Genomic DNA, 24,984 nt, shown 5'->3' on the forward strand with positions numbered 1-24,984 from the left:
ATTTGTTTATTGTCTCCCCAAGTGGAATATAAGCTCCATATAGGTGAGGCTTTTGTATGTTTTGCTCATTGCTAATGGCAATTTTTAATTTATATTTTTTTCATATAATTTATATCAATTCACATGGTATCATGAACATTTTTCCATTATAAGTAGTGTTCAAAATATTAATGGCTACATAATATTTAATAGTTTCTTTATTTCATAATTGTACATTTATGCTGACTCCATGTTTTCACTATTATAAACATTCTTTTATGTTAAGTTTTGACACAATTAAAATCATTCTTTAGAATATATTATTGGAAGTAGAATTACTGGGTCACTGAGAAAGAACATTTTTGTTTTTGTTTTGATTTTTTGGCCTTGATTTTTTTTTTTTGTATTGAGATACAGTTGATTTACAATATTGTATGTTTCAGGTATACAACATGGTGAGCTTTAAAGGTTATACTCCATTTATAGTTATTATAAAATATTGACTATATTCCATGTGCTTTATAATATATCCTTGTAGCTTATTTATTTTATAACTAGTAGTTTATACCTCTTAAAAAACCCTTGATGGGCTTGCCCCTAACAGTCTTAAAGACATGGCTCTCTGGGATCAATGAAAAAAGAACACAATATTTTAAATAAAGTTTCTTACACAGAGTTGCACTTGAAGAAATATTTTCAAAAAACAGTATTCTGTTAGATAAAGAATGATGAAAAATAAAAAGAAATGAAAGATAGTTTAATATTTTAAACTAGAAAACTGGAGCAGAGAAGTTTACTGATAAAGGTGGAAATACTGGGAATAGCTGTTACTTTGAGTTTGAAGATGGCAACTTTGTTCTTTATTTTGGACACGTTGTCTTTCAGGTATTTAAAACAAAATGTTTTGAAAGCAATTTGGTCTTAGATTGAAACTCCTCTCTTTTTCTCAGATTTGCTATAAAAATGTCTCAAGTTTAAAGGTAGTTTTTTTTTTTTTAATTGTATACATTTTATAAAAACATTTGGACGCTAGGGACCTTGGGAAAAATGAGTCTCTCCCAACTCCTTCAAAATTAAATTTTAAATGCTTTCAGTTTAGCTTTTCCCTTGTCTGTTGTGAAATGTTCTTTTTATCACAGGACAAAGGAATAAAAATCTGATAGATTTTTAATGGAAGTAACACTCTCAGTCATAAAAGTAAGTTAAACAAAGAAAAATTTTTGAGGGAAGTTTTTAAGGATGGGCATTTAAATTTAAAGCCTTTATTATTCTTTTGTTGATCTTTTTCAGTTCAATATATAGTCTTTAATTTTGTGCCAAAAGACTTCTATTTTTGCTTTACTAAGAAGTTGCTTGATGGATGATGATATCATCCATATTCTGGCTAGTGATCCGTCTCAACACTGTTCTGGTGAATTTTGTACAAATAATTTTACAAAGGCTCATTCTGTTTCTTAACACCTCCCATGGGACCTTAGGTTTGGCAGCCTTCTATTAGTGATTATAACATTTAGCGTGAGTTGAATCAGGATACAGACTGTGATGTATTCTATTTAAAAATCCATTTGTGGGGCATTAGTAGAAGGTTTATGAGAGTATTGTAATAATACTCTTTAACAGAAGGTAGGAATGTCTTTAGCTATGTGAATAAATAGAATTTGATTAGATTTCAAGAAGTGGTTTAAGGTTCATTATTTCCTTATATATTTGAAAAGGCAACCAATACTTTAGTATTAGAAAAATTCAGGTATTAACTTTTGAAAACTAGTTAGAGGTATATTCTTATGGGTTCTATGTACATGAGGCAGAAATATATCCCTAAATAGGTAAAATTTCTTCCCACTTTTTTTGGGAGGGTTTGGGGTGGGGCTGGCTTTTGTTTTAGAGTGGCTCAAGCAAGGCTCAGTCCTTTGGCCTCTTCGCTTAGGTAGCTGTACTAATTCCCTTTTGCTCTCATCCAGTCTCAAGACATTAAATATACTGATGACACTAAAATTTTTATCTCCAGTGCAGAACTCTTTCTGAACTCAGAAACATGTCCCATGACCTATATGCAATCGCTCCTTATTATTTCATAGGCTTATTAACCTCAGTATATCCAAAACTTAGTTCCTTATTCCAACTGCGCCACCTCCAATCAAACTCCTCCTATAATCTTTCCGACTCATTAAATGGTAGGATATCTATATACCTGTTTTACCTATTTCTCAGCATAATTATTAATAGCATCCTCTTTAACTTTCAAAAGTACCTACTTTAAGTTTCAAAAGTGAAGATATATTATATGCTTACAGATGTTAATGATAATTTTATTTTCCATGTTGTTTAGACCCCCAGGGAATAGCTATAATGCCTTTCTGTCTCCCATATCCCACAACTATTTTATCAGCAAATCCTATGGGGCTTACTGTGAAAATATATACAGAATTTGACCATTACTCACATGCCCATTGTCACCTTGCTTATTCAAGCCAGCATCATCTTTTAGCTGGGTGATTGCAGTAGTTTCCTAAACTGGTCTTGCTGGCATCCAGTGTTCCCTATTAAAATGAATGTTGCATGATGTTACTGCTCAGCTCCAGAACCTCAGCTAAGTGACTAAAGTCTTGTTACTTTTTGATAGACTTCCCTGAAGTCAACATTTTACAGCCTGCTTAGACTTAGGAGATGTATCCCCTCTACCACAATTAAGTTCTCCATCACTATAGTTTTCTTACCTATTGGAACAACTACCACCTCTATCTTGCTCACTTGCCCAGACTGCAAACTACTACTTGATTCCTGGTCACCAAAGTTACCAGACTGGACTTTGGATCCTATACTTAGCATCCACAGCTGTGTCTACCCTCTTCCTTTGCTCTTGTTCGGCCCAGCATGTTGGGTAGGCTTTGAAGGGCCCTAATAATTCCCAGTACAGTCCATCTTGCTTTAGGTAACAAGGCCAGATCCATTTGGTTGCTTAAGACCACCAAGATCTTGAAGTAAAGGAGAAAGCCAAGTTCATTAAAAGGGTGAACTACTTTGAGTACCAATAGTAGAAGTGATAATGATATTTTGCTCAAATGTATCTACTGCAAAATTACTTGTCCTTTGAATTTATTTGAAGAAAATATCTAGACTTGCATTTCGAATTTACACTATAATTTTATTATTTTCAAACACCAGGGCTACCTTTTAGGTAAATGTTTCTTGGGATGGTGAATTTCCACAAAGATTTTAAAGAAATTTAAAAAGTGAACTTGGGGAAATTACATAAATATTTCATCAAAATAATCAGTCCAAGAGAAATATAGTCTTTTAAAAATGATAGTAGGTAGTTTACTAGAACCTGAAATTTTTATTCAATCCCCCTTCCTAATAAAACAGTTATGATGGCTTTTGCAAGAAATGATGTGACATGCCTTTTTTTCCAATCATGCCAAATTTTTGTTCTAATATTCAAAATAAAACAAAAAATAGAAAAATTTGATATGCCTTTGATCTCTGAGTATTTACTTAGTAGATTCAAGTTCCCCAGTTCTTGAGATTTTTATTTTACATCCTGATAAATACGTTTAAATTAATTGCATATAATCTATTTAAGATATATCTTGATTTTACACATAATGTTTCTAAACATGAATCAGTGAAGAGATTTGATTAAGCTTGCGTTTCTTCAAAATCACAGTGCCAAAACTTTTTTTGCGTTTTTGGAAGGGAGTACTAATGTGCATATTTAGTACTGTCCTATAAATCATCATACATGGAAATAGAAGTTAAGCTGAATGACATCAAATTTAACTCAAATAAATGAGGTCACTTTCTTAACCCTTTGGTAAAGTGAGCAATTTGTAAAAGTTTAAAAATATACCTAGAAAATTTTATAACAAAGAATGAGGCCTGATTTTACTCAGATTCTGGGACATTTTACAATAGAATTAATCAATGAAGGACTAACCTTCAATCCATCATGATGAAATAGTGATTTAACTACTTTTTATGTTTTGATGTAGTCAATAAAACTTGAATGCTGAAATCTTAACCAAGTCTTCTAACCTCATCATAAAGATTAGTTTTATTTATGGTATTAGAAATAATCCATTCCTCTTGTAAATCTACCCCGTATTCCAATTACATAGCAGAAATTTTAGATCAATCCCCATGTATCTATCAGAAGCACTTCTTTATAGATCATCCTACACAGGAAAAGAATTCATTACTCATATTCAAATCCTTAAAATGTTATCAATAAAATGCTCTGTTTTTACTCCTTTTATGAATTAGCTAAGGCATCTAATAATTGGGAAACATGTTTCCTGTGACCTTAAGGAGTGGGAAGAAGCATCACAGGAGCCTACTGTAATATCTTCAGTTTCTCACAGGATTTCAAATCAAGATGCAAAACATTCTGTCACCAAAAGTGTCCGTCACGTGCCCTCTTACAGTCATACCCTCTTCTCTCCCCTTTCTTCGTACTTAATCCCTGCAGCCATTAATCTTGTCTCTAAATCTACAATTTTGTCATCTCAATAATGTCATATAAATGAAATCATACAGTGTTTAACTTTTTGAAATTGGATTTTCCCACTCATTATATCAAAAGTTTGTTCTTTTTATAGCTGAGTAGTATTCTGTGTTCTGTGTACAATAACTTTTTAACCATTCACCTGTTGAAGGGTATATGGAGTGTTTCTAGTTGTTGGTTATTACAAATAAAGCTGCCAGGAACATTCATATGCAGGTTTCTGGGATAAATGACCAGGAATGCAATAGCTAGGTTGATTGGTAATTGTATGTTTAGTTAAAATCTTTTTAAAGAAATTGCCTGTTTTCTAGAGTGGCTGTATCATTTTACATTTCCAACAGCAATGTGCAAGTGATTCAGTTTCTCCACATATTTGTCAGCAGTTGGTGTTGTCGTATTTTAAAATTTTAGCCATTTTTCTAGGTATATAGCGATATCTCATTGCAATTTTAATTTGCATTACCCTAGTGGGTAATGATATTGAACATCTTTTATTGTACTTATTTGCCAAACTTATTCTTTGATAAAATGTCTGTTCATATTTTTTGTCCATTTTCTATTTGGATTATTTATTTTTTAGCTGCTGGGTTTTGAGGGTTCTTCATATATTCTAGATAATAGTCCTATTAGACATGTAGTTTGCAAATATTTTCTCCCATTCTGTAGCTTAGCTTTCCTAACCTTAACAGGGTCTTTCACAGAGCAAATATTTTTTCATTTAATGAAGACCAGTTTATCAGTTTTCATTTTTATGAATTGTCCTTTTGGTGTCAAGTCTAAGTAAGAATTCTTAGCCTAGTCCTCAATTCCAAATATTTTCTCTTATTTTTTTCTAAAAGACTTCTAGTTTAGCATTTTGCATTTGTGTCCATGGTTAATTTTGAGTCAATTTTTTATTATATAAGTTGTGACAGTTAAGTCGAGGTTCATTTTTTTTTTTTTTTTGCCAGTGGCAGTCCGCTTGTTCCAGCATCATTTATTGAAAAGGTTATTCTTCCTTCATTGGATTGCCTTTGCATCTTTGACAAAAAGCAGTTTAGCATATACATATTGGACTATTTCTGAGTTCTCTATTCTGTTCCACTAATCTATGTGTCTACCCCTCTGGCAATACTGTATAGTTTTTATCATACCTATATAACCAGTCTTGAAATTGGGTAGACTGATTCCTCCCACTTTATTCTTCTTTTTCAAAATAGTTTTTACCTGTTCTAATTTCTTTGCCTTTCCATATAAATTTTATAATAATCTTCTCTTTATCTAAAAAAAAAGTCTTGCTGGGATTTTGATACATAGAACACTAAACCTGTATATCAATTTGGAGAGAATTAAAACTTTAACTATTTTGAGTCTCCCAAACCATGAACATGTTATGTTGTCTTTCTATTTGTTTAGATCTTCTTTGGTTTTGTTCATCACTGTTTTGGGTTTTTTGTTTGTTTGTTTTTTGGTTTTCAGATAGCATGTTACCTGAAGTACTGTATTTTTGTTAGATTTACACCAAAGTATTCAATTTTTTGAGTGATTATAAATGGTATTGTGTTTAAAATTTTAGTGCCCACATGTTCATTGCTACTATATAGAAATCCAATTAAGTTTTGTGTGCTTATCTTGTATCCTGAAATCTTGCTGAACTCATTTATTAGTTTTAAGAGGTGTATTGTGTGTTCCTTGGGATTTTTTACATAGACAATGATATCACAAGCCTATGGTGACTGTTTTATTTCTTCCTTTCCAAGTTATCTGACTTAGATTTCCTTTTCTTAAATTAATGACTGGCTAGAACTTCCAGCACTGTGTTGAACAAGAGTGGTGGAAGCAGACATCCTTCATTGAATTTCATTCTGTTTCTCTCTCTAGTTTATTGAATTTACTTCCATCTTCAAATTTTATTTAATCTTTGAGCGTTCTGACCAATGATCGCTATTACTCTTGTGTGTTAATTTGCACACAAGGCTGCTGACTTGTAAGATAAACAAGCATGCCTTCTATTCCTTTCAGTTCCTAAAGACAATATTAAACATTACTACAAAAATATGACTTGAGAAACACCAGTTTTAAGCTCTCTTGTCTTGGCATAGACAATACTGAATCCTTTCTGTATAAGATCATTGATATAACAGTAATAAAATAGTCAAACAGGAAAATTCCAATGGAGCCATAAGTGAACAAGTCAACTGCTTCTATAAAGTGAGGTAGGAAAGGGAAGTAGGAAGAAATTTGATAGTATAAAGCAGAGAATAACTACAGAACGAAGGTCTTACTAGTAATGACAGGAAACTCTTTAGGGTTTATGGGGCCTAGAAATTATAAAATAAACAGGCTGGGACCCAGAGGTTATTTATACTTTAGCTCCATCAATAACTAGTATACAACCTGGGCACACGTCTTTACTTCTTGAAGTCTTGCTTGATGTCTTTAATTTTAATGTAAGGATAAAACTATCTACCTCAGAGAGTTAGTTTATGAATTAAATGAGATAAAGTATAATAGTTATATGATGTAATTAGTCTGGTACATAGTATCCAGTAATGATTTCATTTTCCTTTTTCTCCCATTGTTCTGCTAACCCAAAATGTTTTATAAAACTTTGCTAGTACAAAGAAACAGAGAAGGTGGCATCTTGTAGAAGGTACTTGACATCATGTGAAATGAACATAGTAATGCTGTTCAGTAGAAAGTACAAACACAAATACCTATTGATATACACATATTTGAGATATTATATTTTAAATATATGTACTGAACATCTTTATTTATTTAAATATATCTACTGAACATATATATTTAAATATATATACTGAACATCTTTAGACTGATATTTCTTACACAATGAGGAAACAATCTAATATTGAGGGTGAGGAACCATGAAATAAGAGAAGGACCAACTGGTAACTAAATGAGCAAAACCAGGAGACAGACAATTGAAACCATAGTGACTCTAAGATTTACTCTAATGAAGAAAAATTGGTAGTTTAATCCAGAACTGCACTAAAATTATTCTTAATAAAACCGGTAGCTGACTATTCATTGTTAGGCTATAGCCTTATTGTTCCTGGATCTTGATAAATGGCAGATACTGATAAAGGAGAGATATTTTATTATATTTTATTTTTTATTTTAATTTTGAAAGCTTTTATGAGTTATGTTCTCTCTTTGTGATGAGGACCTGTACCCTTTTGGGTGTGACACTGGTTATATGATTGTGTTGGGTTTATTAAAAACTAAGCCATACAGGAAAGACTCAAAATTATTGCAAATGTATGGTGGTGGGATGAACTGGGAGATTGGAATTGACATATATACACTAATATGTATATAATAGATACCTAATAAGAACCTGCTGTATAAAAAAATAAATAAAATTACATTAAAAATGTTAAAAAAATTATTGCAAATGTCAAAGAAGATTAGAGTTGAAGTTTACCCCTGAGCAGTATTAGTCTGTCATAAAAAAGTATTCATATTTGCTGACTGAAATTATTGCTTCAAAAACAAGGCTGAAAGAGTGCATTTTTCTGGGTGGTTTAATAGCTGATCTTTGACTCTCACCTCTTCCAAATTTTATAAAATATTTTTGAATATTCCCGATAAAGAACTAGGTTGCAAATCAAGATGCTCCATCTCACTGTTGCCCTTTTAGTTGGCAGGGGCTGATGAGCTGTGTAATTAGATGAGTGTTCCCACCAATAAAAGGGGCGCATTAATGTTTTTCATCTTTTCCATTATCGTACACTTAACTATGAAGCATACACTCATTTGGCATTCTAAGCACTTTTGACTGATTTACAATGTCAGTAAAATTTAAAGATTATGCATTCCAAAAGATAAGAGGGAATTAATGTCTTAGGAAAAGTTTTTAGCATAGCCCCTCTTGCCAACATTAATTTTTTTAGCATTAGTGTGTCTCAGTGTACAGAAGCAAGTAAACATGGATAAATATAATCCAAATTAAACTGCTGAGAATATTATTTTCCATTTGTTTTGCTCTGGGTTTATAAGTAATAGTTCTTGATGTATACTTTGAAGTATGTCCTGACTTTTATTAGCAATGCCAAAATAATGTTCAAAATGCTCCATTACATGTTGTCACATGTTCACTTCGGACATGCTAGTTTTTTCTTCCCTGCAACACATAAAGATTTAAACCAAATGAAAATCAATAAAAAACAATAAAAGAAGTATAATATGAATTTCAAAGGTGGAACATCAGAGTACCTCTTACATATCAGGAGAAAAATAATAAATGTTATTTAGAGTGTGTTATATATTATTGAAAGTAAAAATCAATATTTTAAAGTTAAGGTTTATATAAGCTTGGCAGGACTTTGCTTTACAAAATAATTAAATTTGGCTTTTAAATCATTCTTTCATTCATGATTTATAAAAGGCAAATCTGCTATTTTAGGGGTTAGGTGAGTTTTTAAAATAAATATTTAGAATCTTAGAAAGGCATTTTTAGCTGTCAGGGAAGAAATCAGATTTTTAGCTAACAAGGGATCTTCAAGGCCTGAGTAACTTTTTAGTCAGGTTGCATTTTGAGTAAACACAGACAGAATTGCTTCATGGAAATTTAGCGTGAAGAGTGGGTGTGTTTGATGCAGACACATATCACTCGGCTTTCGGAGAAAATGAGTATCCACATAGGATTAGGACACAGACATTCCTAGTTAAGGAGTCAATGAGCAGAGATTGTTAGGTGGCAAGTTTTTATTATGCCAAACTATAACCAAAGGTGATTTTTCTCCTTGGGAATGTAGCTGGCTATTTATTTGACTCTTGAAAACTCTCACATACTGGATGAGAAGAGAATTTTCTTGGTTTTATTTGTTGCTTTCATTTTGATTCATTTTGAGTCATTATTTTAAGTTCATTTCTCATCAGATCTGGAGGAATCATTTAACCTTTGATTTTAGAATCTCAAGATGTAATTATTCATATTTTCCTTAATAAAAGTCCAGACAGAAAAACCATTAAAGAATTGGTTAATGAAGAAGCCACAAAGATTTTACACTTGCCAGGAATTATTCAGGTATATTATGAACTAGACCAGTGTTTAAGTGTTCTGTTAAAGCTCTGGGAATTGATGAAGCTTCCCCAAATACCCTTGTGAAGGAGGGGTGTTTGGGTTAAGGGGTGGAGACAAAGTGGACAGTAATGGTGTGGATCCCCTGCTTCATTCAGAATAATTCCGCCTTTATCTTTTACATATTCATCTTCTGTGTAGGCTGTCATTTAAGAAAAAGTTCAGGTGAAATTTAAATACTACTGGCTGAATTCTCAAATTTGTATGCTTTAAGAAAAAGAAGATATTGACTAGAATTTTATTCAATGCAGTTCATCAACAAATCTATCAATTGATTGTCTCCTATGTGCCTAGTGTTTTTCTGAGTATTTTAAATTATTCAAAGAAATAAAACCATAAAGTATATTCTATGATTTAATAGTTTTTTTTTTTAAAAAGGAACAAAGGAAAAATTGTAACTGTAGAGTTGTCCACTGAATTCTCCTTAAGTAGAGAAAAACCTTTGTTTAGAAACAAACTCAAATGGACATGTGTGCTAAATCCTATGAGGCCCTTGTTGATTTGCTTTTCTTAACTAATAGAGGACTAGTAAATAGTTAAACCATCCTAAGAAATAAAGAGGAATTTAGGGTTGGGGGAGTAGTTAGAGAAGAGGGGAAAAGAAGTACTCAAGGTTATAATTCGGAGAAAGAAAATACAAATTCAAGAGAGAAGAGATGTAGGAAACAAGGAACAGTTCTGAATAAACAGTTAATACATCTGAGTAGAATGTATTAAGTTAAAGTAAGCTATGACACATAATAAAAAATTTCTATCTGAATTTTAAGAAATAAAATTTCTTAATTTTGTGTGCAATGCTGTGAGGAAGCCCAGGTCACATGCAGAGAAATGAGAAAGAATGCCCAAGTGGCAAAGATATGGAGATAAATAACGGATTATGTTTTTGTGAAAAAATTCGCAAAGCAGACCAAGTGTAGAATATTGAGGGGACAATGTCACAAAGAAGGAATATAGCACACAACATTTCAATATATTTGAATATTTTATTATGTAAACGGTTATCTGATTTCAATATCATGAATAGAAATCATAAGTCAATGAATATACTTGAATTCAATTATTCAGTGGTCATTCAGACTACACAGCACAGGGTCAGAGGCTCACAGTGGCTTTCCACCAAAGCAGGGAATTGAATGATTTTCTTTTCACTCTAAATTGAGGCTCTATTTTAAGCTACCTCAGCACCTCCTCCTTTTTCCATCCTATACTCTAACTTTTCTTAGTGCTAATACAACCCTCCAGTAAGCACACACAAAAATAAATGTTGATGAGTGAACCTCTCTAGCACAATGACAGGTGCTCTCTTAGGTGCTAAGATTACACACTTGAATAAGAAATGATTCTTATCCACAGGAAACCACATTTCAGCAGACTACATCAAAATATCCCACTCTTTCACCTGAATCTATTTTGAGGATTTTGTCTTTTTCTCAGTTGACTTTTTATCTCTTTCAACTCTTTCGTTGACATTATTTCAACATTCATGACAACACAGTTTTCACACAAAAAAGTCTCATAGAGGGACAGACAAAGATTTCTCTAAAATCAACTTCATAAACTTATGAAAAGATTATTTATTTCCCTTCACACAGATATTCTTGGATATTGGATGGTTAATATCTTACGTATTTTATATTTTCATACAAATGAAGTATCTTTTGAAGTACCTATTCCATTGTAGCAAATAAGAAAATGAGTGATATAATCATTAAGATTTATTAATAGTAATTCTTTATGACATAAGTGAGAACATCACTATAAAAAAAATTCAGATTACAAGATTTTAGCCTTCTGTGATCATGTTCATACATGAGTGAAAAACTTATTTTAACCTGTACCATATTAAAATGGTCAAGAAATGTAAAACCCAGGTGTAAAGGAAAATACTTCATTTTTACTGCTTTCAAAGCTTTCGTCCAAGCAATCCTAGAGTATAATGGTTTATCTTCATATGAAACATGATTTAGAAAGTTAGAAAAATGAAAAATCTTTCAAAATAACAAGTTTGTGTTTTTTAGACTCTTTATAAATATAATATGGAAATAATCTCCTCAGAGTGGATGGGCTTTAAGCATGAACTTTCCCTGTGGTAAAATACCACTGCTTTGTTTTTTGCAGAAAACACAAAGTATAAAATGTTCAATAAATTGTTTTAAAACGTATTCCCATGCTGTAGAATGATGAAACAGATTTGTAAGTTCACTCAGAGTAACAGCCTGTGTTATGAATTTGATCACGGAGTCAGAACAGTCTAGACTTCTGCCAGGTATCAGCTGAGGATCTTGAGCAATTACTAAACCTCTCTGTAAATGGGATAATCACACGACTTACCCTATGGGGTAGTCATGAAGATTAAATGAGTTAATATATGTGAAGCCCTTAAAACAATGTCTGACACATTGAAAGTGGTATTAAGAATAGTTTTTTGTTTATGCTTATTGTGATATATTAAAACAAAATGTAAGTACCATTGATTTGCTACATAGAAATCTCATTTCTACACCTCCTCCAGAAAGATGTTAAGAGTTTTGTACACAAGGTTTTTTTTCTTTTTAAATTTTTAATCTTTTCCCCCAGCTATAGGTACAGCTCTCCCTCTCTCTGTCTCTCTGTCTGCCTCTGTCTCTCTTTCTCTTTCTGTCTCTCTCTCTCTCTTTCTCAACAGGGAAATGTGCTGTAACATCCTCTTTATCTATTAATTTATTATGGCTATGTATGCTCCATAATATTACACCTAAATATTTGTAGACGACCTTTTAACTTGGTTTGCAATATTTGTTGGAAATATTTTCCTAGTTTGTCAAGGTTTTTTCCTAATTTATAAGATTTTTGACATACAGCCCTTTTGTAACTGATTTTCTTAACATATTCTTGAAGGAAAGCGTGAAAGTGATGAAATTTTGGTTGCCATAATCTCCAAATATGGTGTTACTCTTATCATTCTACCATTTTCTCTGAGATATCCTTTGGGGGAAAATATGGTCAATTATTCCTAAATACATTTAAATTGCTGGAGGTATACAACTTTTCAGTCTTGCTTATCTGGCTGTATGAGGCCACATGTGAAGATCGGGGAGCCAGAAAATATTCATGGGCGGGCTTTGGTCTCTCTTTGTCACATTCTTTCCCATTGATGGTGAGCAATGTTATGAAAAATGTAAAGTTTAGGTCACTCCTATGAGGTGGCTGTGCTATAATTTGTATGTGTGTATGTGTGTACACAAACCAGTTTTTTCTTATGATAAATATCTGTGCAGGAACTTATCAAAATTTTTGATTATCTCCTTATGATGGATTATAAAACTTGTGTCAAAGGTAACACATGTAAAGGGACTTGTTGTATCTGTTCAACACCTATTGTTTGGACTGTGCAGCACCTCCCTGCTGCATCTTTTGGCAACAGTGCATCATCCTTTTCTAATCATGTGATTCCCAAAGAACCTTCCATGTGCTTATTTAACTCTTCTCTTGCAGCCACTGTTCATTGGCTAGGGCCAACAATTTACCCAGTATAGGTCATTGAGTATCTTCCCTGCATTTATGGACAAGGGGCTAAGGTGGAGCCAGGTTAGTACAAAATGTAAACACCAAAGCTACTGGAGGCCCTCATTTCCACAATGCAGAGCAAGTCAAAGTGACTTGTATTGAGTCATAAAAACAAACTGTTGTTCAGAAACCTGTAACAATTAACTCCCACTAGAGCAGAAGATGAGGGCGTCCTGATGGAGTGTTTTATTTCTCTCAATTTAATGGTAATTCCATTTTTAATTTTTTGAGGAACCACCAGACAGTCTTCCACAATGCCTGTACCATTTTACAATCCCACCAACACTGCTCAGGGTTCCAATTTCTAGGCAAAGCACTGTGTTTGGCAAATATTAGGTACTGTAGCAATGAATATGTGAATCAAGGGCTTTCTTTGTAAACTTGGAGATTTCTGAGTAGTCTTTTTGGCATTCAATTCACTTTTCCCTTCAGAGTTTGTGAAAGTTTGTGAAAAACCCTATAGGCTTCCCAGAACAGCATTAACATCATGCTCTAGGAAACAAATCCTCTTTGCTCATATGGAAACTATCTCCTCCTGACCTCTTTATTTACTGAAACCTAATAGGGCTACATCACATCTTAGGCTGCTCTTTGTAAACTGGCTGATTTTAATCTATTGGGTTGCAGAGTGCAACCTAAAGTGTTTTCATAGCTCACACTGAGAACATTTTTACTGAATTCTTATATAACATGAGCCATATAATAGGTCCTACGAGTTCATCAAGAGGTTGCTGCTACCTTCATGTCATTATTATTATTATTATTATTTTGCTTTTTGGTGCATATTGTGGGTGAGTTCTATACATGAGCTATAGTTATTTACTCCTGACATTTTACAAAATAATGCTTAAGTGATGGAACTTGCACTTTAAAGTCAGACCACACGGGTTCAAAATTCAGCTCAGCCACTTACCAGGTCTTTGATTTTATACAAATCACTTTATTTTCTAAGAATCCATTTCCCCATATAGAAAACAGGGATATATCAGGATAGTTGGGAGGATTAAATAATATGGTTTATATTAAATATGTAGCCCAGTGTACATTAAAGAGTAATCAGTGATTAATATCAAACTATTGTTTTATTATTAAATATAACATTTATTTTTCCCTGCTTAGCTTACTTTTAGATACTTAACTAATGTATAACATTCAAAGTGAGAATTCAATGACAAAGTTATCTCTATTTTTCTTGAGATCCAGACATCATCATCTAAACAGAATTAATTTTGGTTATTATTGTTAAATCACATGTTAGTACTTTCAAACTTGAAAACTACTCAGCTTGACTTAGATATATATTTAATTCTGATTTAACTTTTTTTTTTTTTTTTTTTTTTTTTTTTTTTTTAAAGTCAACAACTTTTATTACAACTCACATATTTGATAGAAAAAGGAATGTAGCGTCAGGTCCGGTTGTATGAAAATCGGTAAAATGCAGGTTCGTCCTGGTTGCTCTGTTGACAGCCGGGGCAGGCTCTCGGCGACATCAGGCACAGCAGCTGCACTTGTCCGAGGCCCCTTTGCAGACGCAGCCCTGGGCACACTTGGCGCAGCCCACGGGGCAGCAGGAGCAGCAGCTCTTCTTGCAGGAGGTGCATCTGCAGGCTTTGCAGGTGCAGGAGCCAGCGCAGCTGCAGGAGCCGCCAGTGGGGCAGGAGCACTTGGGGTCCATCTGGAGGAGAAGTGAGGCCCGAGGTCCAAAGCAAGGGGCGCAGCCGCTTCACTGGTCCGGTGGGGGGCGTGTCCTGATTTAACTTTTATTCCAAGTTCAAGCATACATGTTTCATTTAGGGAAGACAACTAGACAAGGATTACTTTCGGTAGATTTTTAAAAGAATTTTTCATGAAGAAAGAACAAAATAACGTCTGGATATCTGGTATAATTCTAAGCCTACAAACACATAATTTAAACATTTTTTTTTTCCTACAGAGAACTATAAAATTGCCACACACCCTCAATCCTCCCATTTCTCATGCATAATATATCAGTAACTTTCTTAAGATCTATTGCATTAAGGACAGAATTAGTGAACATAATGTACTTAAAAAAAGGCTATGCTTTTCTTTTTCCTTAGAACCCTCCACACATACTCCAAACAGGTTTACCCTTTTATGCTTCTAGAAAATCACTAAGACATGGGTTAAGATTTGGGGATCATGTATCCTTGGCTGTGGTTGGGTGAGAAAACATAAGAAGGAATTGTTGGTGAGGGATATGCAATCTATAAGTAAGTACTTCTACTAGAGATAGAGGAATCCTAAGTATTGTAAGCTATAAGATCCTAGTCTGTGGATTGCACTGGGCAGGGAAAGTCTAAATAAAATCAATATAAAGAGTTCTTTGACAATTTTATTATTTTGATTAACTTGTTTTTATCATTTGTTTATGTTAATCGTTAAAGTTTCACTTCCAAAATCAGTGTACTTCGAGTGGTGATGTTGCAGATGGATCTGGCATAAGGATGGCAGAAGCAGGATGTCTCTTCATTGAGAGATGGGTATCAGCTGTGACTTGGTACCAGGAATCCAGTGCCAGTAACCAACATTTACATCTCCTGTTTTGCCTTCCTTACCTATCTTCCTTTCCTGTCTTCCAACTCTACTCTAATATCATTGTTTCCAACCACTTGTGGGAACCACACATTATTCACCTTCACTTTTGCCTCTGCATTGTAGATTCTCTATCTTAGGTACCAGTCCCTCTTGCTAGGTCTATAAATATACTAGCATCTTTCACATCCCTTCACTCTGACTTCTGCTCAACCAATTTCATCATTCTCTTCCATTTTGATTTAAATTTCTTGATTAAGTAGTCCATATACTCTGTCTCCACTTTCCTTCTTCCCATTTATGCACACACCATTAAAATTCAGTAGCTCTTCTCATCTTTTTAATGAAATTGTTCTCTTAACAGTTCAGTAAAATATCCTAAATATAGTAACTAGTTAACTCATTATAATATAGTTAGTATGTATGTTCATCTCTGTGCCCAAACTGTGAGCTACTTGAGTCCAGGAACTGTGTCTTTTTGATTTTTGCGACCCAGGCACCTAGAACTGTGTCTGGCACATGATAAAAACTCAATAATTATTTGTTGAATTAAATATTCAAACTTCTTGATAAATAAAAACTTCTGACATTTTAGTGGGGAAGAAAACCAAATCTGAAGTTACCTTTTAAAATCCTCAATAGATCTTGTGGAATAAGTTAACTACCATTATTTCTGTTAAGAAGTGAAAAAATTTGTTAAAAGTAAATTAATATTTCTTGAGTGCTTTTTCCAGGCACTACTTTATGGGATTTACACGCATTGTCCCATTTATTCTCTCAACAATCCTGGGTGTTCAGAATTATGATTTTCATTTTTACTATTAGAAACCTGAGACTCACAGTTTAAGTAATGTACTTAAGATCACACAAGTTATGAGCATTAACAGGAGGATTTCAGCCAATATCTGATTGATTCTAAAGTTGATATTCTTTCCACTCTCCTTTCCCAACATGTTTAGTAACATATGTCAGCAGCCTTCCAACTTGGGCATGCATACTCCTGGGATATCTGAAGACTTTCCAAGGGATTCATTGCTCTGGAGAGTCTTAGGGACTCAATTTCTAGTCAGGGATGTCATGTGGGTTCTGCTTTCTCTCTTTCCTTTCACATCTACCATTCTTCCCGCTTTAAAAAGAAAAACATCCTAATCTCTAATCTCACCGTGGAATATTGTCCCAGAGAGTAAAAAAAAAAGCAACTTCATGGTGACAAATAAAAAAAAAGACAGTTGATAGTCCTAAATATCAGTGAGTGTCTAGGAAGTGTTCTTTCTTTATTAAGGTGCCATCCGTGTCTCAGTTATATTTTTTTCATGGAAAAGGAGCTAACATGTTTCAAATCTACTGATGAATCAGTATTAAATCTGCAAGTGTAAGAAAAATAAGTTAAATGAATAATTTATAAAAGTTAACATTATAATATAAAATAATATTCTATATTTTCTTCAACACTATTTCCTACTTGTAGATAAAACTATTTCTTCACTATTTTTTCTTAACATGGGCAAAAGTCTTCTGTCCACTGTCACTCCTCACCACTTTTTCCTCATTTATCAATTCATGTTAGATTTTGATCAATTTAATATGATGTGTGTTATATAAGACTTAAAAACAATGACTAATACACCTTTGGCAAGCCACGCCCTAAAGTGGCCAAATACTTTCTCTTCTTTACTCTATTTTTACTGAATCCTTACTCACTCTAGCAACAAGAAATATTTATTCATGAACGCATCAACCAGTTGGAAGAAATCTCCATCCATTTTATTATTAAACAACGTATTCCTCATAAAATTGTACTTTATTATAATAACTATCAATGTTTAGATTATACTTATATTGTTTTGGTCAATTGTACACCTATAATATTCGAAAAAAATAAATCTTAAAAAAATGTTTTAACTCACAACCTGAAGTAATAGAAAGTTAAATGAAAAACATTCAAATATATGTTACAGCAAAGTAGGTTAGAGTGATTTTAAGCATAAAGAAATGTTACAATAGAATAAAATTATGTGGGGGAAAGTGGGATGGAAATATGAGTTCAAAGAGAGAGAGGGAAGAGGTCAAAATAGTAACTTAAAAAAATTTGCTCATGTCTTTTAAAAATGAGCAATGATTGGTGTTAAAACGCTGCAATATATGTTACATTGGATAGATTAAAGTGAAAAAAGTTTATTTTAAAATGTCTATATTTAAACTGCATCAGAAATTACCACATTTATAACTATTTAAGCTTTGAAAAAATACAGATGTTAACTTATAAATGTGCCAGGGAATAGAAGTGTTTTTGGAATTCTTTTAAGAGTTACGCAAGCCAAAATTATGAAGACGACTTTGTAAAAGTGATAGAATGTGGTGGGGAGTGCCCTGAACATACACAGAAAACTCTTGAAGTCTCTGGCAACTTCCACCTTCCCTAAGGACTCACTAATCCTGTGAACTTGGGCAAGTTACTTAACTCTTCTGGGTTTCGTTATCCTCATCTACAAAGTGGGGATTAACACACCCGCCTCACAGGTTGTTGGAAGAAGAAGGGAGCTCATCTATGTAATGCAATTAGCACAGTCCTGGCTCACAGAAGCACCTCAGTAAATAATCACTACTCGTACTTTTACTGGTATTATTGTTATATTTTAACAACCAGGCTCTAATGGCTCTGGTATCAATTTGCAGTGAATTTGCAGGCACTTAGGAAGGGCAGGCCTGTATCAGTTCTCCATATCCAAATTTCCTTCACTTAGTGGGGGTACAAATGGTCACATTTTGCTTAAGTGTAAATCTGTTTCTTGTTTAAAATTCTTCTGGCCTTTCCTGTAACTGCCTCTTCAGTGCTCTTCCTTCCTCTCCCCAAACATTGGCCCTAGGCCCACTCTAAAGTTTCTCTCTTCATTTTTATCCAGAACTGCTGGTCTCAGCATGACCTCCCTACCATGTTGACTGCCTTCATCTCTCCCCATGCTCAGTCCTGCTCCCCTCCAACACAATTTAGCTTCCTTCCAACTTTGCCCCTTGGGCAAGTGGAGCCCTCATTCCATCTTGAGCAAACTCCTCATTTTTATGGAGTAACTCTATGCAAAAGTATTCTGAAACTAAAGGTTATGCATCATTATGCATCATGTTTTAATTCGTTAAAATGTTAAAGTTGTCAAAAGAAAATGCTGATAAACAGGCTGAGTTTTAAGTCAGCTTCTCAGCAAAAATGCATTATGTCAATCAAACAGCAGGAAACCAGTAGAGGCTATTGTACACTTTTTTCACTTTTGGTCACTTTAGTTGTGAGCTATATCTTACACTCAGTCATGTGATGAAGCAGTAATGTCTAGAAATATGGTAAGGGATTGGTAAAGAAGGAGTCTCAAATTTCTGAGAAGTGTAGAAAATATAACAACACACTTCTTTTACAGCTTTATTCATAATTTATCTGAATAAATTTATATCATATTATTAAGTCCACAAGGACAGCTGCAAAATGTTAACAGAGAAGTAGAGGAGCTAGCTGTACCAGAAACATGGGATAAGAGTTTTCTTCCATTAAACAGAAATGTAGGCACCTTCCCTTCACTTGGCAATTTGACATGCCAATCCTTCCTCTCCAGCCCTTGCCCACTTAAGACACCTTATTTTATATTTGATACATACAAATAAATATACATGCTATATATGTAAGTTATGAAGCACAATGATGATGATAAAACCTTTGTGAATTCACCACCTAACTTTAAATAATAGAGTATTATTTATTCTGTGTTATCTCCCTGTGCCCTACCCAACTTTTCCTATACTTTCCGCCTTATCTCTTGCCATTCTCTATTTGCTTGAGTCAGAAATGATTTATGTAGCCTCATCCAAATGTTTCTACTCATTCTATTTTTTTCATCACTTCTCTTGCTCTTTATCTTTTCAAATCTATCCCATTCATCATAGGCCATGTCAAATGCTAGCTCTTCCATTACAATCTTCGGTACCACACTCGCTCAGAGCAGTATTCCTTCTGTGTAGCAGTATTCCTTCTGTGTACCTGCTACTTTCCTTCCTGAAACAGTAACTCATGTTAGCTAATTCTTGGGTGCTTTCTGTTCATTCCTTCAACAACTTACTGAGCACTCACCGGGTGTCGGCGTTGGTTGGTCTGTGTGCATGCGATTAGGCAAGAGCTGTGCGTGCTCCTTAATAGGCATCATCTCCAGCCCTCCTTACGGTCATCCATCCTGTGTGCCAGCCCTGGTGTTATCCGCAGTTTACACATGAGGACACTGCGACCTGGAGAAGTTAAGTGACTTGCTGAAAGTCACACAGTGAGTAAATACGTGGGGAAACTGAGACTAGCTTCAGAGCCCACGTACTCTTAATGCCAGACTCTTCACCACCACAGTGACCCGGCTGGCTGAAAAGTCACAGCTTAGACTATTAGACACATAGACACATAGCTGTCTTTTGGTCTGAAGATAATTCCTAAGCCTCCTAGGTACAATCTGTTCTTGGTCAGAGTTCTTTTGAGTCTTTCCTTTCTCTGTCCAGGCAGCAGTTTTCTTCCCATTTGGGTAGTGCTGGTCGTTTGTTGAATGACACTGCTTTAAAACGCTCACATTTTCTTTGATCCCTGTGGTCTAAATGGCTGCATTTTACAGACTCAGAAGCATTTAGTGTCTGTTAAGAAAAAAGATAATAACCTTCAACTGCCTTTCCCAAATTATTTACAGATTTCTGTTACCAACTGAAAAGAGGGCCTTCATTCGAATATGAATAAAAGAAGTGATGTAGCATTTACTCAACGTTTCATTTTTTCTTCTTGGTTCTTTTTACCTCTCAGCTGTTCAGTGTCCTTTCTCTTATGTCCCCACTGTATAGCAGCCTTACCAGTCTTGGCAGAGGAGAGATGTCTATCCCAATAGGAAAATTGGACTCTCTCCCGTCATTTGCTTACAATTCACCTACCCTAAGCTCTGTTTCCAAGGATACTGGCCTTTCCATGCTGAAATGACTGTAAGTGCTAGAGGGCTCATGCATTTTCTCTTTGAGACACATCAGTACATTAAAAATACGTTCCATTTATAGCTTATTCTGATTATAAGAATAATATGCATTAACTAAAGAAAGTTTGGAAAATTTGGGGAGCATAATTTCCTTCCTCCTTATCTTTCTGTTTGTTTTATTTTTACAGAATTAGAATTATATTGTTTATATAGTTTATATATATTTTATACATGAACTATATTTTCTATTTAATATTTTAGTAAGAATGTTAAAATAATAAGGTAGAATCCTGTAGGAAAATATTAATAAATTTGGCCATATGAAATTGAAATTCTTTCAATAGAAAAAATGTTATAGATATGTTAAAAAAGACAAACATCAGAAAAATCTGAAATCTATAATAGATAAAAGAACTGTAAACCAAATAAAGAGCTCCCACAAACAGATAAAAGAGATGAACAAACTAATTAAAAACAAAGAATGTAAGCCATCAATTCATAGTAGAACCGCACCCTAACAGCACTGTATGTTTCCAATCTTTAAATCATTTTCAATCAGGCTTTTAAAAAAGGTACATTATTATTTAATTTGTAATTCTTTCATTATTAGTATTAGGTCACTTTTTAATATAACATTTACAAAAGGAGTTGTGGTCATGACTGGAATTTCAGAATAAAGGCAGAGAAACTATTTGTCATTGGTAACTTGCAGTTATACCATGTAGGTAGCTAACTGCTTGCCTACTGGTCTGCAAGTTCCTTGATGTCAGCGACCATTTCTTTTTTCTTCAGCATCTGATTTTAGAGCATGGGGATAATATACTCCAGCACATATTTTTGGAAGAAAACACAGAAAACTGATGTTATCAAGGTTTTATTATATAAAGTATGCATTGTCTAAAATTAATTGGTAATGGTGTCACCATGGAAATAGTTGCTGTTTTACTCTTTGTTCAAAGAAATTTAATATTTCAACTTCAGCACATGAGGCATAGGGGTGTGATCAGCAATCCATAGAAATAGGGCACGATCAACATGATGTTGCTTAAGGTTTATCTGGTTAGATTTTTTGCTAAGTCATTATAAATGACCTGTAAAAGGAGACTTGGGAATAAGATGATTATGAAATAAGGCAGAGTACGAAAAGAATAGTGGAAAGAGAGGATGACCAGAAATTAATTGAAAAGTAGGGGAAATTTTAGCAAACTAAGCAAAAGAACTAAAGACAAGGAAGAGCACCTATTGAGTTATACAATTTTGGCATCTATTCTGCTTTATAGACTCATTCAGTACATTCATGTCTATTTGGGCCCAGATCCTGGGGTCATGGCTGCTCTTAGAAGCCATGTGGGTGGAAGCTGAGAGAGTACCCAACTATGACAGCATTGGCTGACGTGTTGTTATTTCTGTGTCAAAGGTGATGGCATGCTGAGGTGCTACCATTACGTTGCTGCAGCTTTCCTAGGAAATTTGTGATTAAATTTTAGAATGATTTTTTAGATTTTAGTAAACAAAACATAACTCCTCACTCCTTTAAGTGTGTGCTGTACATAGTGACTTTTTTTTCAAAACAGTTTGAAAAGGGAGAAAAAGAGTAAGTTTATAGTGGAGAAACTTGACAAACTCTACCTCAGCTATATAATCAAGGTTAACATCTAAGGTGGTAAGTCATGTTGATAGTATGAACTCTTGATATGATGTGGTGAAAAGTGTACTTTGCCTTTCTGTTCTTCCTCCTAATCCCAGTCTAAACATGGAGAAAATATCAGACAAATCTCAACTGAAAGACATTCTAAAAATGGTGCAGTACTTCTCAAAACGATCAAGGTCATCAAAAACAAGGAAACATAGTTTCACCGTTAGGGGTTGGCAGTCTTGCTGCTGAAAAGGAGGGTTAATTGGGACATTACATTAAAAATCAAATTTTGAAAATCGTAAAAAATAAATTTTTTTTAATAAAAAATCAAACCGGGAGTCACTTTTACAAACAGGGAATTGCTAACAATTTCAGAGTTGTGTTAACCTTTTTTGTTATTTAACATGATCTGATCCCAATTTTTATTTGTCAGTAAAAGATGCCTTTAAATATCACACGTATTGTCAGTTATACTTTTCTTTTTCTAGCTGAATTATATTTTCTTGTACTTTATAATTCTAGAAGACAACACAGATTTTACTTAAACTGGCAATTTAAAAACAAATTCTTTATAAATAAAGAACAAGCATAAGTTTAATTTTCTCAGAGTAAGTTTTCTGTTAACAAATTTTTTAAAGAAAGAAACTTCTCATACACGTTCTTCCTCTCACTGTACCTCTGGGTCTACTAAAAACACTCCCTAATGAAAACCTGCAGTTTTCTTTTTCATTCTGCAATGTTATGTGGAGAAGCCATTAATCAGACCACTGCCGTGGTGTAATTTATCACTACAAACCTGTGCTGTGGTCCCCTTTCCTGTTGTTTCCTGGATGTTTCCTTGCCTGTGACAGCACGATGATTGATTTTTTACTTTCTCCAGTGTAAAAAATTGGTAGACACATGTTTTTGTTGCCTATGCTTTTGTATTTTATGGACAATATTAAGAATGAACACTAGGCTAACACAAACTTGAAAAAACATTGTTTTGTAAAAATGTTAAGAAATCAAAAATAATTTGTGATACAATCTCCTAATATATTTCATCATTGTCCTTGAAATTGAAGTCATCAATTGGAAAGCCAAATCACCATTTCTGTTCTTCTATTGCTATGTATATGTTTAACATAGAAGGAACATAGAAAACAGATTAATCCCATTGGTTTTATTAATTGGTAATCCCAAATACATATACTTGTGGTACCAATTGGGATACCAATTTTTATCTTATAGGTCTATATTTTAAAATGAATATTCTGGAGCTCATTTTAAATTTGGTAAGAGCTCCTGTTGGGACTAAAATGAAAATCAATGGTATTTGATAAAAATGTAATGAATAATGAATTAAAACAATGTCATAAAAGCAGTTAGAAAAAATCCTTAACATTATCTTGCAGTAAAAAACAATAATAAGGTTTAAAGGTGCATAATAGTATTTTTGGACAATAGAAAGGACATATAGGAAGCTAGCAAAATACAGAAATAATTTTGTTCACCATGTTAAGTTGACAACATGTTGACACTCCATGAAAGCATAGACTTCCAAGATCTCAAGGACTGGAAGGAAATCCCAAGGTCAACCACTGCATCAACTCAAGCAGGGCTTGAGACATGGCCATCCATTCTTTACTTGAACTCTTCCGGTGAAAAGGCTGGTGACATGCTTATCAACAGTTCTTCTGTCTTGAACATCATGATGGATAGAAATTCATTACATTAAATAAAAATCTGTCTCCTTGCAATTTCTATCAGTTTTTCCAGGTTCTGCCTAAAGTGGCTAAATTTTCCAACCACAACACTGTGAGAATCATATGGATTAATGTGTAAATTGCTGGGTAAATTGTTTCTCTTGCTCCTTTTTCCTTTCTTTTTTGAAACACAGCTTTGATTATATCATTCTGCAATACAAACATTTCCAATGGCTGCCCCATTCCCTATGGAATGTAATCCAACTTCTTTGATTTCTACAATTGATAGTGACCAATATCTATCCCAAACATCTGCATTGTTTTTTTTATTGCTATCTTCCTTGCGGCATTGATCTCTTTCTCCCTTGTATGTCAGTTATTTACACATATGTCAGTTCTCTCTTACTCTACTGTGACATCCTTGAAAGTAGGATCTCTGCTTGATATAATTTTGTACTCCTATGATCTCAATCTTACATGATACATTGTAGCTACTCAATAATAAAAGAATAAATCATGACCTCAAAAAATGGACATGATCCATATGGCTTTGATCAAAACAGAACACAATAGAACCATCTCTTCTCTTGTCCTTGACACTGGACTATTATTAATGAAGCTTAAAATTGTTTTTACTATTTTAGCAGCTAAATCATGCTACAAGTTCATTCTGACCTTGCAGTCAACTCTAACTGCCAAATCCTTTCACATGAATTGCTGCTAATCCTGTATGTGTGAGGTTAATTTTTTTTTTAAAACAGAAATGTAGAACTTCATGTTTCTAGCTCTTAAATTTCTCCTTGTTTTTTCTGACCCATGCTGTCAGCCTGTTGAGAATATTTTGAGTCCTGATTACAACATCTCTCCTATTAACTCTCTCTTCTAGTCTTGTGTCATCTATAACCTTGATAGTCATGTCTTCACCTTCTTCATCCAAGTGTTAATCAAATGTTGAACATTTGCCTGGCCAAGGATGGAGGTATGGGCACTGTAGCAGACAGACAGATAGCCTTCCAGAT

The 24,984-nt window shown here is 33.8% G+C and overlaps 1 protein-coding gene and 1 long non-coding RNA gene across 2 annotated transcripts in view; one reads left to right on the top strand and one right to left on the bottom strand.

The window, feature by feature from the left end:
* LOC133102562 (uncharacterized) overlaps nucleotides 1-24,984 on the top strand; it is a 149,509-nt gene that overhangs the window by 25,169 nt on the left and 99,356 nt on the right. The window lies entirely within an intron of this gene.
* Nucleotides 14,512-14,854, bottom strand: LOC133102080 (metallothionein-1E). Its single transcript, XM_061207028.1, has one exon. The coding sequence runs from the start codon at nucleotides 14,788-14,790 to the stop codon at nucleotides 14,605-14,607; it is 186 nt and encodes a 61-aa protein (XP_061063011.1). The 5' UTR covers nucleotides 14,791-14,854; the 3' UTR covers nucleotides 14,512-14,604.

This window comes from Eubalaena glacialis, chromosome 12, assembly GCF_028564815.1.
Source record: "Eubalaena glacialis isolate mEubGla1 chromosome 12, mEubGla1.1.hap2.+ XY, whole genome shotgun sequence".
NCBI lineage: Eukaryota > Metazoa > Chordata > Mammalia > Artiodactyla > Balaenidae > Eubalaena > Eubalaena glacialis.

What these genes read in the sequence shown, in the direction of transcription:
- LOC133102080 (XM_061207028.1), bottom strand. Translation starts at nt 14,790, where the DNA reads ATGGACCCCAAGTGCTCCTGCCCCACTGGCGGCTCCTGCAGCTGCGCT.